This window comes from Macaca nemestrina, chromosome 12 (assembly GCF_043159975.1).
Source record: "Macaca nemestrina isolate mMacNem1 chromosome 12, mMacNem.hap1, whole genome shotgun sequence".
Taxonomy (NCBI): Eukaryota; Metazoa; Chordata; class Mammalia; order Primates; family Cercopithecidae; genus Macaca; species Macaca nemestrina.
In genome coordinates this window covers 30,041,573-30,054,039 of record NC_092136.1, presented here as the reverse complement: position 1 = coordinate 30,054,039, position 12,467 = coordinate 30,041,573, and the positions used below count along the sequence as shown (strand labels likewise).

Below are 12,467 nucleotides of genomic sequence, written 5' to 3'. Positions count from 1 at the left end.
TGTCCCTATCCAAATCTCAACTTGAATTGTATCTCCCAGAATTCCCATGTATTGTGGGAGGGAGGCAATTGAATCATGGGGGCTCGTCTTTCCTGTGCTGTTCTCGTGATAGTGAATAAGTCTCATGAGATCTGATGGGTTTATCACAGGTTCCCACTTTTGCTTCTTCCTCATTTTTTTCTTGGTGCCGCCATGTAAGAAATGCCTTTCACCTCTTGCCATGAATCGGAGGCCTCCTCAGCCATGTGGAACTGTAAGTTTAATTAAACCTCTTTTTGTTCCGAGTTTCACGTATGTCAGGTATATTTAAGGATTTAAGGGTTTTGTTTTTATTGTTAATAAAGTCATGTTTTTGTGTTATGGGAAAGGAGCCACTGGTCCAGAGGACAAAAGGTTAAAAGTTTTTGTTAAAAATAATTTCTTTGACAGTGAATAGTGAATCATTCATACCCTTTTATTTGGCTGTTACATTCTATGTGCAAAAATGTATTTCTTAAATGTAGATTGAATGTAATCAGTGACATCTTTACCCATAAACTGGAAATATGCACAATATCAATCTGCCATGGTAAATAACAGACTTGTAACTATTAAAAACAGGTAAGGAAAGAAAAGAAAGGCAATTGCCAGTGAGATTTGGTTGGCTTGCTCTACCTTCTATTGCTCTACAATTGAGTCACTGGAATTAATTTGTTGTGCGGGTAAAAACACAAACACAATGATAATCAATGTCTTGGTCTCAGAAAGCAGAGTCAACAGATGCAAGAAAATAAGGGAAAACACTCACGAAGATACAATTTGCAAGGCCTTGGGTTGTGTGAACAAAAGTGTTCTTTCACCTCTGAACATATTTGCCAGTGGAATAGAACAGAGATATGTCAACATATACGTACCTTTGGCTTGAAGTTGACAGAATACCTGACTTCTTGAATCAACAGAACAATGCAGTGGATATTCCAGAAAGGATTTATCTAATTCATTGTTCACTTTTCTCTAGGTAAGGACTCCATGGGAAATAACTCTTGCAGGAGTGTGAAAATGGCTGCTGTCAACACTGAAAATATCAATAACAACTACACTCTTGTTCCCAATATATTTATTTATTATTCCTTCTCACCCCTTCCATTATACTCACCACTCTAGATAGAAATTAGATTAATATAACTAATTTCTCTCTCTAAAGCAGGACTTTCAGATAACCATCTTTCCACTGGACGTGGCACCCTTGGAAGGACTGGAACGAAGAGAAGGCCTTCTGTCATACGTACTTGGTGACTATGTGAGACACAGCTAAAACTGAGGAAGATGGATAGGCATGGTGGTTCACGCCTATAATCTCAGCACTTTGGGAGGCCTAGGCGGGAGGATCACCTAAAGTCAGGAGTTCAAGACCAGCCCGGCCAACATGGTGGAATCCCATCTCTACTAAAAATACAAAAATTAGCCAGGCATCGTGGCGTCTACCTGTAAACTCAGCTACTCAAGAGGCTGAGGCAGAAGAATCACTGGAACCCAGGAAGTGGAAGCTGCAGTGAGCAGAGATCATGCCACTGCACTCCAGCCTGGGTGACAGAGCAAGACTCTGTCTCAAAAAAAAAAAAAAAAAAGAAACCTGAGGAAGATGATGACCTTGAATTCTCCCCAGCCTGCCCATCAGAATCCACTTTCCCTGTCTTAAAGGGCAGACAAAAAAAATGACTCTTTCTGGAGAACAGGATTGGGGCAGGAGATAGTCTTTTACTTTTTTACTTTATGCCATTTTGTGATATTTAAGATTTTTATTTTTTAAGATACAGCTTTATTTATTTACTTATTTATTTCTAACAAATAAAAGTTGTATGTATTTATGGTATACAACATGATGCTTTGATATACACGTACACTGTGGAATAAAATAAATCAAGCTAATTAATGTATCCATTACTTTACATACTTATCATTTTTTGGTGGTGAGAACACTGAAAATCTACTGTTCTCCCAATTTTCAAGTACACAATCCATTGCTGTCAACTCTAGTCACCATGCTGAACAATAGACCACTTGACGTTATTCCTCCTGACTACCTGAAATTTTGTATCATTTGACCCGCAAGGTATAGCATTTTATTACAGATGATAGCTTTGTGGATGCCTGAATATTCTGATCACAAGCAACCAGACTCATTATTTTATTATCTTTCAAACATTTGAATTTAGAAACAGTGGTGGATGCTGTGACATGCTACCCAGATCCCTATCCCCCCACGTTCAGGACTGAACGATTCATTTGCCCAGCTGCTCGGCATGTTGATAAGTGACAGCTCTTAACTATATTCCCCCCAACCCCAACCCTGTCCCCTGTTCCAGCACAGCCCCATTCAATGGCTGGTTAATGCAGGGGTAGAAAGGCCCGACTGTTTTCCTCAATTCAGGATCATTCTGAAGGGTCATCCCTGTTCCAGAGCTCTTTGTGGGTGGGCAGGCTTTGGTGCGACTGTTTCAACCTCTCCCTCTGCCCACCCTGGTTTCCCTCATTCCTTCATGAGGATTTATGCTGAAAGCTCCTCCCAATAAACTCCATGCACACAAGTCTCCATCTCACAATTTGCTTCCTGGGACCAACCAATGTCACCTCAACCCCAGTGTATCAATATCTGTGAAAAGAATCTAAAGTTCAATGCTCTCAGACTAATAGATAATGAGTTCTCCATTTGAAATGTTAGCAATTAATTATGATCTAAAAATCAATGATCCTTCAAATGCTAAGATTCTATGATGATTTTATAAATATCTGCTGATTGATGGGATTGAGTTCCATAAAAATACTGGGAAAATAGATTCAGTCTATAATTCCATTACTCTCTATTCTTAGACATTAGTCCAATATTTATTCTTTACACTTTTTCTAGACCATATGTTACATATAAATAGAAAAAATGATAGCTGAACCAATCCCCCAGGTACCATCAGCCACTTTTGAATATCTGAGATGTGTGTTGTTGGTTAATAACCATCCATTTCACTCTTGAACAAGTTTGTCTAATTGGGTTTTGTTCATGTTGATGTCCATCCAGTTTCCTAAGAAATCTATCCAATTTCAACTGTTCTTTCTTAATTAATTTTTTTAGAGACAGGGTCTTGCTATGTTGCCCAGGTTGGAGTGTAGTGGTTATTCACAGGCATTGTGATTGTTAGCTCACTGCAGCCCCCAACTCCCAGCCTCAAGAGATCCTCTCGCCTCAGCCTCCTAAATAGCTAGGACTACAGGTGCACACCACTACGCCCAGCCCAACTGTCCTTTTAAGTAAAGATTGAGATTAAACACAATCTTCAGCAGTTAGCTTTCCATGATATCTAAGAGAGAAGAATGATTTTCTTCCTTTATCTGTTTTCTTCTACCTATCTCCCTTCGTGTACTACTCCTTCTTCCATTTAAAATTCTCTTGTTTGACATCTACAAATAGGTCCGACAATCATTTTGAATTACCTAAACTTATTCTCACTTTTTTATGGTGACACTTTCTTTTGAATGTTACATCTCCACTCAAAGAATGACTTCTTTCTGTAACAATTGTTGTCCTTCTTAAGGCAGTGCCTCTTAAATTCTTTAAGATTCTTTAAGAATTTAAGATTCTTACATTATTTTTTCTTCAGAGGCACCTGGCTATCTTGCTTTTTTTGAATGAAATTATTGAAGACACCCACTGGAACAAAAAATAAAAATAAAAATAAAGCAAAAGAAGGATCCATGAAATTTTAAGGAAATGTGGATTTATTGAAAAATATGGATAATACAAAACACAGTACAATTAGATGACAAAAAAAAAAAAAACCTCAGTAACAGCATAAAATCAAAACTTCTCTAAGTTTCAGTTTTTTCGTCTCTAAAATGAGATAATATTCCCTAGGGGATTTTCAAGGATGAAATGAAATCATGTATATATAGCCACATAAGCTTGGCTGATCCTATTTATATTTGTTTATGGTGATATTGAACACTGTAGATATATGTCATTGCCTCACTCTTACCAAATTCTATACTTGGTGGAGAAAGCTTTTATAATCAAAAGAGAATGAAATGCCATGGAAATTGGGATTCCCTAAGGATTGAAGGGCTTCCAAAGGGAGTCAGACCACCACCAGTGTGGACCAAGTGCTGACATTTACTGCCATCTGTTGGGTGATGAGCAAACTGTTCCACTCTTTAAAACACACAGAAATTTGCTTCTGGAAGATTTCTTCCTCAATTCAAAAGGCATCCCTAGCTCATCACTGTTTGCATCTGCTGTGAAATAAACATCAGCCCCACTCATATAGAGACAAGACCAGTAGCTGTTTCAGGAAAAAGCGTAAGTTAAGTCACAACCCTAAACAGCCACACCTGAAGGCTGCAAAAGAAAAAAATAAATTCCAGGGGCTGCTATATGCTCGGCTACATTTACCACTACAAAGCACATACCCAAGGCTCAATTCAATATCCCAAAGGTTGGAACCCATGTGGTCATGCCCTGGGCTCTTTCAAAGCACTGCCTCTAGACTAGACAGTGCTATTGGCTTCCTGACAACCAAACCAATAATCACAAAATAATTACCTCTCCATTAAGTACAACCTGGAGCAAAGTTAAAGAAAATAACGAGCAGTGCTTGGGTGGGGGTTGGGGGAGGGGAAGGTAGCTTGAATGATCTTTCCTTACCTAGAAATGAGATTTTGAATAATTCTTCAAATCCAAAACCACTAGGCAATGGTATATACCAAGAGGATGGAACGCATGCTTTCAGTCTCTTGATAGCTTCCTTGGAGAGGTAAGGGGTCAAGCAGGTAACATGAGAAAAGCAGTCCCAGAACAGACTGTGTGCAACCTGAAAGGTATATGCCCTATCTCAAGAGACAGCCATTCCTCAACCCCAGTTAACCCCTGCCCTGCTGGCTAAGAGGTGTGGCCTAGTAACTACGGGCATGGATCCCAGAGCCAGGATGCTTGGGTCGAAGGCCTAGCTTTGTCACTCACTGACTGTAAAATATTGGGCAATTCACCTACTCTTTCTGTGCCTCGGTTTCTATACCTGTAAAATGAGGCTAAGAGTCACTCCTGCTGCATCATATTGTTGTGGGGATTAAATACATTGATACACATTAAAGTGTTTAAAGCCATACTGGGATATAATCACTCAATAAATGGTACCAAGATAAAAGGAAAGGTTGTTTGTCATCAGATCTCCCAATTTTTAAGAGAAGCCAGAATTGGGATTTTTTTTTTAAGGTAAAACATTTTTAAGTATAGGTGAACAATTAAAACATGTTCAAAATCCTCTGTGAGCCTAAAAGAATATACCCATGGGCCACATACAGTCCACAGGCACCCAGTACCTCACATCCAGTGCTGGGAAACAGGCAAAGCAGGAGGCAGACAGGTCTCAGCCTCACTTCCAAGTTCATCACCAGCTCTGTGATCCTGACAGCACAGTGGCTGGGAACTTTGGATGGCAGAACCACATGACAGAAAGTCCTGTGCCAGATTACAAACAGCAAGTGACAGATGGCCCTCCTGACCAAACGTAAGAGAAAAAAGTACTCTCAGTGATATAAGTGACGCCTCTAATATAGACGGGGCATGGGGACAGCATCTCCCTCCTTGACCCCAAACACTTCATTCAAGGTCTTTAACATTGCCGTCATCTATCCTAGAGACCAGGATTGACACAGATCAAGTCCAGCCACCAAATCGAGTTCATTCTTTTCATTCCATTTTCAAAGGACAGTTCTTGCTCAGTGAGTCCATACTCTAAAGCAACTGTCGAGATTGCCAAAAACACCAAACGGCAGTTCCACAAACAGTGGTCATATCTGCTTATCCAAGTGAGACATTAAATACATGAATGAAAAATAAATAAATACCAACATCATTGAGAAACAACACTTTTTAAAAGAAATGCCAAAGCATTAAGAAAATGAGGTCTTCTTTTTAAAATTTTAAAGATCTTCCTTTCATTCTCCTTTAATACTGCGGGCCCATTGTCTTTTCTGACATCATTTAAAGACAACCAGACAGATTTATAACGAGATGCTAGTCCTTTTCTATTCTACCGACAAATATGTGGCCCATCTGCCTCCAGTCAATGATGGAGCACGTGGAGATGGAGCAATGAGATATTTTTAAACATTCCTTTAATTAATTCATTCCAAGGAGTTGGCACTTGGAGAGTTGCGGGGTGAGGGGCGGGCAGAGGGAGGAGAGAGCGAGCTCACGATCACGGTAAATAAAGAGATTTGCCATAATCTGGATTCTAAAACCCTTTCTATGCAGCATCCTGCTTGGCCCCCAACAAGCTGTTAAGGGCATGAAATCAAAAGCTGCAAGCAAGGCAGTGTCTGGCGTTTGTTTGTTAGATGTTTCTTCAGACTGCGAAGACAAGTTCTTTAAATGCAAGCAAAACTAAAATTTTATCTTCAGAATAATGCTTCTGCTTACTATTGCTAGAAGATTTAATACTATCAGTGTGTTAGTAGATTAAAATAATTGTAGTAGATGATTGAAATGAAGAATAGTTTCAGCTCATGCCAAGAGGCAAGCCAGTCCAATGGGGGAAAAATTCAATATGAGAAACAATTCGGTTTGCCTTTAAAAGGGGGGAAACCAGACATCAGGGCATTGTGTGACACAGCCATGGAGGAGGGCAGGGAGGGGAGGATTTACATTGAAATCACTCTGTGTTGAGCTTCAAATTATGAAAAAGCTTTGCAATTCTGGAACTGTAGGATTTATGGCACACTGACCCAGAAATCTCACACTTAGCTGTTAAATATATTGCTCGTTTTTTGCAGCTGAAACATCATTGCTTAAGGACTTTTCCTTGTCTGACACATCCTTTAAAGCCAAAGCCAAAGGAGACACAAAACACCTAACTGTGTTGCATGGAAGAGGAAAAGAAGTGGCCATTGATACTGATGAACAGATTTGTCTTTTGGTTTTTAATAACATGGAGTTTCCGCCTCACAAGTTTCATCTGGATTTAGAAATTATTTCCTGAGAATTAAGCTTTCAATTACTCACAAGCGACTGTCTTAGTAAACATGAAATGGTTTTCTCATAGCTCTCCTAATATCTATTTTCCCCAAGGAGGCTGATTTCTATATTATTGAAAATGAGAAAAGAAAATTCCAGCCAAGCCTGAGGCATGCAACCTGCAAACCCCTCTAGACCACATAAGCCCCATATCTTTCACTCATTTGCCAATAAGTCCACTCTGTGGGCTCTTCCTCCTGCTGACCTCAGATTCATTCCCAAGGGGAAAAGCAAGAGGACAATGGTTATGGTTTGCTTTTATTTGCTTGAAATAATAAATTCAAGGGGTCTCCCTTGCCAGGGTTTTTCCACTGTCAGCAGATTTCTGTTTCCCTGGCTCTTTAAGTCAAACTGAAGCACAGGCCCTCATGGCTGGCTTTCGCCCTGACCCCTCGGCTCACGGGAGCTGATCAGAAGACAGATTGCCTTGGGTCTCTGACATACAGAGTGACCTAGCCACCCCCCACCTCCAAGAAGATATTTCTAAAATGCCTGCCTCTTCAGCATCTGGGCACTCCACTGTGACCCAGTCTGTAATGGACACTAGCCTGGCTGCCACCAACTACTTATAATCTCTTTCCAATTTGGGTCAGGGACCTAAAAGCCATCTCCATAATTCTAGCCATGACAGGGAACTCAGAAAGAAAGAATGCTCAACTATTAAATTCGACCTTGCTTTGCAGGAAAATATCTCTCAGAACCTGGGAACTACCAAAGTGTCCACTATTGATTTTTATAGAAACCGGATGCTAATAATCTCAATTCCAAATAATCAAAGCTCTCAGAAAACCAGACTGTGGTGGCATACGCTCTGCACAGGCAAAGACCAATGCACAGGTTACAAAGAATATCCTAAAAGGCAATTTGCAGGATAGGTATGCCAAAAGTTTGAGAGAAAGCCAGTAATCTGCACCAGCCATGCCCAGCACACATCATTTTCAGATGATAACCCCAAAGCTTTTCCAAGTATTGGAATCTTTCTGGAAAGATGGTATTATATTCTCTATGTATAATTTTATCCTTAAAGTCTATTTTTGTTGGACTGCCTACTTCACAGAGTTACTGGAAGAACCAAATGTGATGAGGTACACGAATGAGCTTTGAAAGTGAAGTGTTAAACAAACATAAGATGTCATTATTGCTTCTAATAATTCTTTAGAAATTGGTAATTAACACGTTCTGCTGCTGTTAATGACATCACCAAATAAATGTGAACCAGAATGGTCAGTTTCCCATATTACCCTATTCCCCAAACATTCTGGATCAAACAGAGTTGAAATGAAAACATATAAATTGAAAGCATATAACAATATTGCTATTTTTGCTTCCTTCTCAGTAATGTGTTTCAAGGAAACAATTTCAATATTGTTAAATGGCAAAAGCCAACAAAGGAGATAGCCTGAGGAGTCTTAGTAAATTTTTCTTTACAAGGCACATTAATCAAAGATGTTAGAAGGGGCAAGAGATCTCATGAATCCACGTGAACAATTTACTAATAAAAATCCTTGACTGGATGGAGCTAGACTTCTAAAAGGCAGATCCCAGACTGTTTCTGTATCCCCCCAACTCAGAGTTCCTCACATGTGAGTTCCACCCAACAAGTGCTCAGTAAATGCTCCTGGAATAAAAGAAGAGAAGAAGAAAGGAAAGACCAGGGCCTCTGAGAATGTCACCTGCTCATCAGTTACTGCTGTTAAATAATAACGGATCATAGATCTTATATTTGTTTCCCAGCCATTCAAGTTTTTTTCAATTCTTTCATCTCTTAAATATAAATTCCTCTGATGAATCTTTTCTTAACCATACCTGGTGCAGAAGGATGGGATTAATTGGATGGGAATCTTTCTAAAATGCTGAAAATCACTTTGGCTCTATATTGAATGTCACATCATTTGACAGCTTTCATTTAGGACAAAGGTGAAATAAACATACTCAGTTTGGGGTTGTTGTCATAACTTCTCCTCTATCTGGCCATCAAAATAGGGAGTAAGCTGGATGCAGGATTTGGAAAACTAATATCATCCATCTTTTTCACAGATGTTTTCCACCCTAGCCTTTACAAGCAAGGATAATTCTAGAAGGTCCCTGAAGGCAACCAGAAATGCTTTCATATCTTTTCTCATATAAAAGCCTTTTTAATTAAACATGGGAAGGCACTGATCTTGATCAATATGGGCTCCTACTATCTATTTCTAGAGATCTTTTTTTAGCACAAGGTACCACCCTCCTTGTACACAGATGTCTTCCTGAAACATCTTTTTGGAGAAATAATAATCAAAAAAGTCCAAACTGCAGAATGGTTAGGGCAAAGGGAGAGACAAAATTTCATGCAATGACAAGATGCCAGATGCGTTTGGAAGGACTCTGGGGGACAGAAAAGGAAGGAATTCCTTCTCCTGGACACAGAGAGACAGTTTTAGAAATATTTTCCTTCTATTGGAGATTGCAGTCTAGAGATCTGGCTTTGGATACCAGCTCTTCACGCCTGCTTAGAGATCCATTCCCCTAAAACAAGCCTGCGGAGTTGGTAAAATGTCTTAGGAGAAACTGGAAAATGCCAACACCACCACTTGAGCCCAGAGAAGTCCCTGATATTTGCTTTTCACATAACATGGATCCTGTGATCGCTTGCAAGTGAGTAAGTGCAATTTTGGGAATTAACCAAAGGGCTGAGCTGCCCAGTCTTTTCATTGCCACTCAGGTTCTATCAAGCCCAAAAAGTTTTCTGAGAGATACTGGTCCAAGGATTCTGTTTGTGGACCTTTTCTTTGATGTGTGAGTATTCAAAGAATCCTTTTGCCCCCTGCAGCCCCTTCTGTCTCTTGCTAAAGACAGATGTCTTTAATTATCACTGTGAGGGAGCTTTCCCCATGCCAACTGCAGTCTCGGGGAGGCAGGACACGACTCCAGACCCTCGGGCTGAACAGGGAAGCCAGTGCTATCCCCGTCCGCTGGAGTCTGGCGACTCCTGCCCTTGTCCCAGACCACACGTTTTCCCGCCTCCTCCCGGGAAGCACCCAAATCTCTTCCAGCCTTCCTTAGAGCTAGCCAGGGAGATTCCGCCTTCCAGGGACAAGGAGCGATCGGAGTGGGCCCAGCATCTCCACGGCGACTCTGCAAACCTGGCGTTCAAGGCCAGGCGCGCTGGTCCTTGCCCCGCCCCAAGGCCCGGTCTTGGCTCATTCATTCCGGGCCGGTCCCACCTGCAAGCCCGCGTCGGGCCTGCGGCGCCGCGCTCCAGGCGCTGCTACCCCGGTGTCTGCTCACACTGTGCCCAATCCCCTATTGTTTTGAAATCTCAAAAGTAACCTCAGGAGGATTTCTTCCTCACACTCTCAAGCCCCCAGCGCACCTTACCCTTTTAATCAAAATACAACAACCCTCCGCCTCTCGCATTTTCAAAGGATTAAGCAGCAATCTCCAGGAAAGAAAATCAATCCCCTCCGCACCATCGCATCCCCAGCCAAGCCACTGCTCCGCCACCATCTCCCAGGCCCGCCGCCGACGCCTCTCTGTCCCCATCCCGGATAGGGGCACCACCATCCCGCGCGCGACCCCGCTTTCCCGCGGGTACAGCTAAAAATCCCCTCACCCTTCCGTGGATGCCATGGTCTGGGGAACGCCCCCTCCTCTTCAGCACTATCCGGCAGCTGTGGGCGAGGGAGAGAGCGGGCGCCGGGGTGAGCGCGAAGTGCTGCCGGGAGCGGTATTTAAGAGGAGCCTCTGCCTGCCCTTCCACCCGCCTCCGGGGTAAGCCCTTTAGCGCCTCAACGGGCGCAGGAGGCTCCTGCGGGCGCTAATCCGCGTCCCGGCTCTCCACGGCGCGCGACCCGCGCTCCCCTCCGCCCGCGGGGATGGCGCTTGGCGTGAGCTCCGGGGGCTCCGAGGGTGGCTTCCCTGAGAGAGCGATGCACCCAGGGCTGCAGGAGGGCGCACGCCGGAGATGCGCCCTGCAGCCGCTGCCACCTGTGCTTTGCTGCGGGGCTCGCGGGTGCGGCGAGTGGCGGGAGCAGAGAGTGGTGGCAGAGGACGGTGAGCGTGCGTGCGCGTGTGCGGGTGTGTGCGCGCCGGGGGAGGCGGTGGAGGCCGCTGCGCCCTGGCTCGGCGCCGGCCGGGGAGGGATTGCAAGGTTTAGCCCCGCCGGAGCTGAGGATTTGCAGGCGATCCCTCTCTATTTTCGTCGAGAGCTGACATCACCCGCGCCGCCGCCTGGGGCAACTCCTTTAACCGCCGCCCCCCGCCCCCAACTCCAGACGCGGTCCCTCCTCTGCCATCCCTCCCCCCAGCCTCTCGCCATAAATTAGCCAAATAAGAAAAGAGGCCCCGCCGCTCGTCCGGGAAGGCTTGGGCAGCCGGTGGCAGAAGCCCAGGATCTAACGAGTCGCTATTGTTTCCCCTGAAGCCCGCGTGGCCCCGGGTCACCCCGTGAGGGGTGAAGCGCAGGCGACGGCGCGGAGACCCGGGATGCCCCTCCGTCTCCGCCTCCCTGGAGCAGCCCCTGGCGCTCCCTCCTCACTCCCCGGGGCACCCGCTTCAGCTCACACTCACCCCCAAACTCACAGGCGGGCACACCCACCCCATCCTCCCACGTCTAGGGGTCCCAGGCCCCGCGGAGTCGAGCGGCTGAAACACGCGGGTGGTGCAGCCCAAACGCGGCCCAGCTGCGCGCCCTCCCCCGCCGAAGCTCGAATAAATCTCCGGCCTTCAATTATTCAGCGAGATTAATATTAATGCAGCTCCCTGGGGGCGGCGGGCGGGGTGCAGGGGAGGCCGGGATTTTTTTTTTTTTTTTTTTTTTTTTAGGCCGAGAGAGGTCGGCCTGGTGGGTGCGGGCTGAGAAGGCGCGGAGAGTTGGCCGAAGTGAGTGGCGGCGGACGCTTCTCCACCCACTGGGCGCTGCTCGCCGCCTGCTTCCGAGCCCCGGGGGCGGCGCACAGAGACAGATGGGCTTGTGTAAGGAAGAGTTCGAGCCTTCCGGATGGCTTTGCATAAAAATGACAAGACCTGTGCAGCTTTGATTATCTCTGGAACACAGCAGGAACCTAGGGTCCCGCTACCTGCCGACCCTGTGACCGCAGAGCAGGCAAAGCCTCACTTTCCTCGTCTAGACAATGGAACCCAAAAGAACTCACTTGGAGGGCCACAGGAAAATTAAACAGACTCTCTTTTCCCCCAGGGTAGACGCTCTTCGGATTTGCGCTGTGCTGGACCTTGTTAGACGATGTAACGCTACTGGCCACGTGCAAACTCTCAGAGCAGGTCCTGGGGATGGTGCCAGAGGAGCCGGGGTCCCAGCAGGACGATTGGTAGTTAAATGCCGGGCGCTGATATCCGGCGCTGATACCCGAAGGCCTGAGTTCTTCACCACATTCTAGCTGAGTAACCGAGGGCAAATTCCTCCATCTCTTTTTTCATCCCGCCTGTA

General features: G+C 44.6%; 1 protein-coding gene across 2 annotated transcripts in view; it reads right to left on the bottom strand.

Moving 5' to 3' along the window:
• The window catches only part of LOC105471559 (solute carrier family 1 member 2), a 169,564-nt gene extending 157,956 nt beyond the window's left edge, over positions 1 to 11,608 (bottom strand). Inside the window, exon 1 of one of the 2 annotated variants that reach the window (XM_071074880.1) lies at positions 11,591 to 11,608. Coding sequence is in view for 1 of the 2 variants with exons in the window: in XM_011724095.3 (XP_011722397.1) it covers positions 10,635 to 10,651 (17 nt within the window). In the remaining variant the exon portion in view is untranslated. Of the gene's footprint in view, positions 1 to 10,634; positions 11,253 to 11,590 lie in introns of those variants that run through there. The other variant, XM_011724095.3, reaches the window with a different exon arrangement.
• Positions 11,609 to 12,467: the final 859 nt, after the last annotated feature.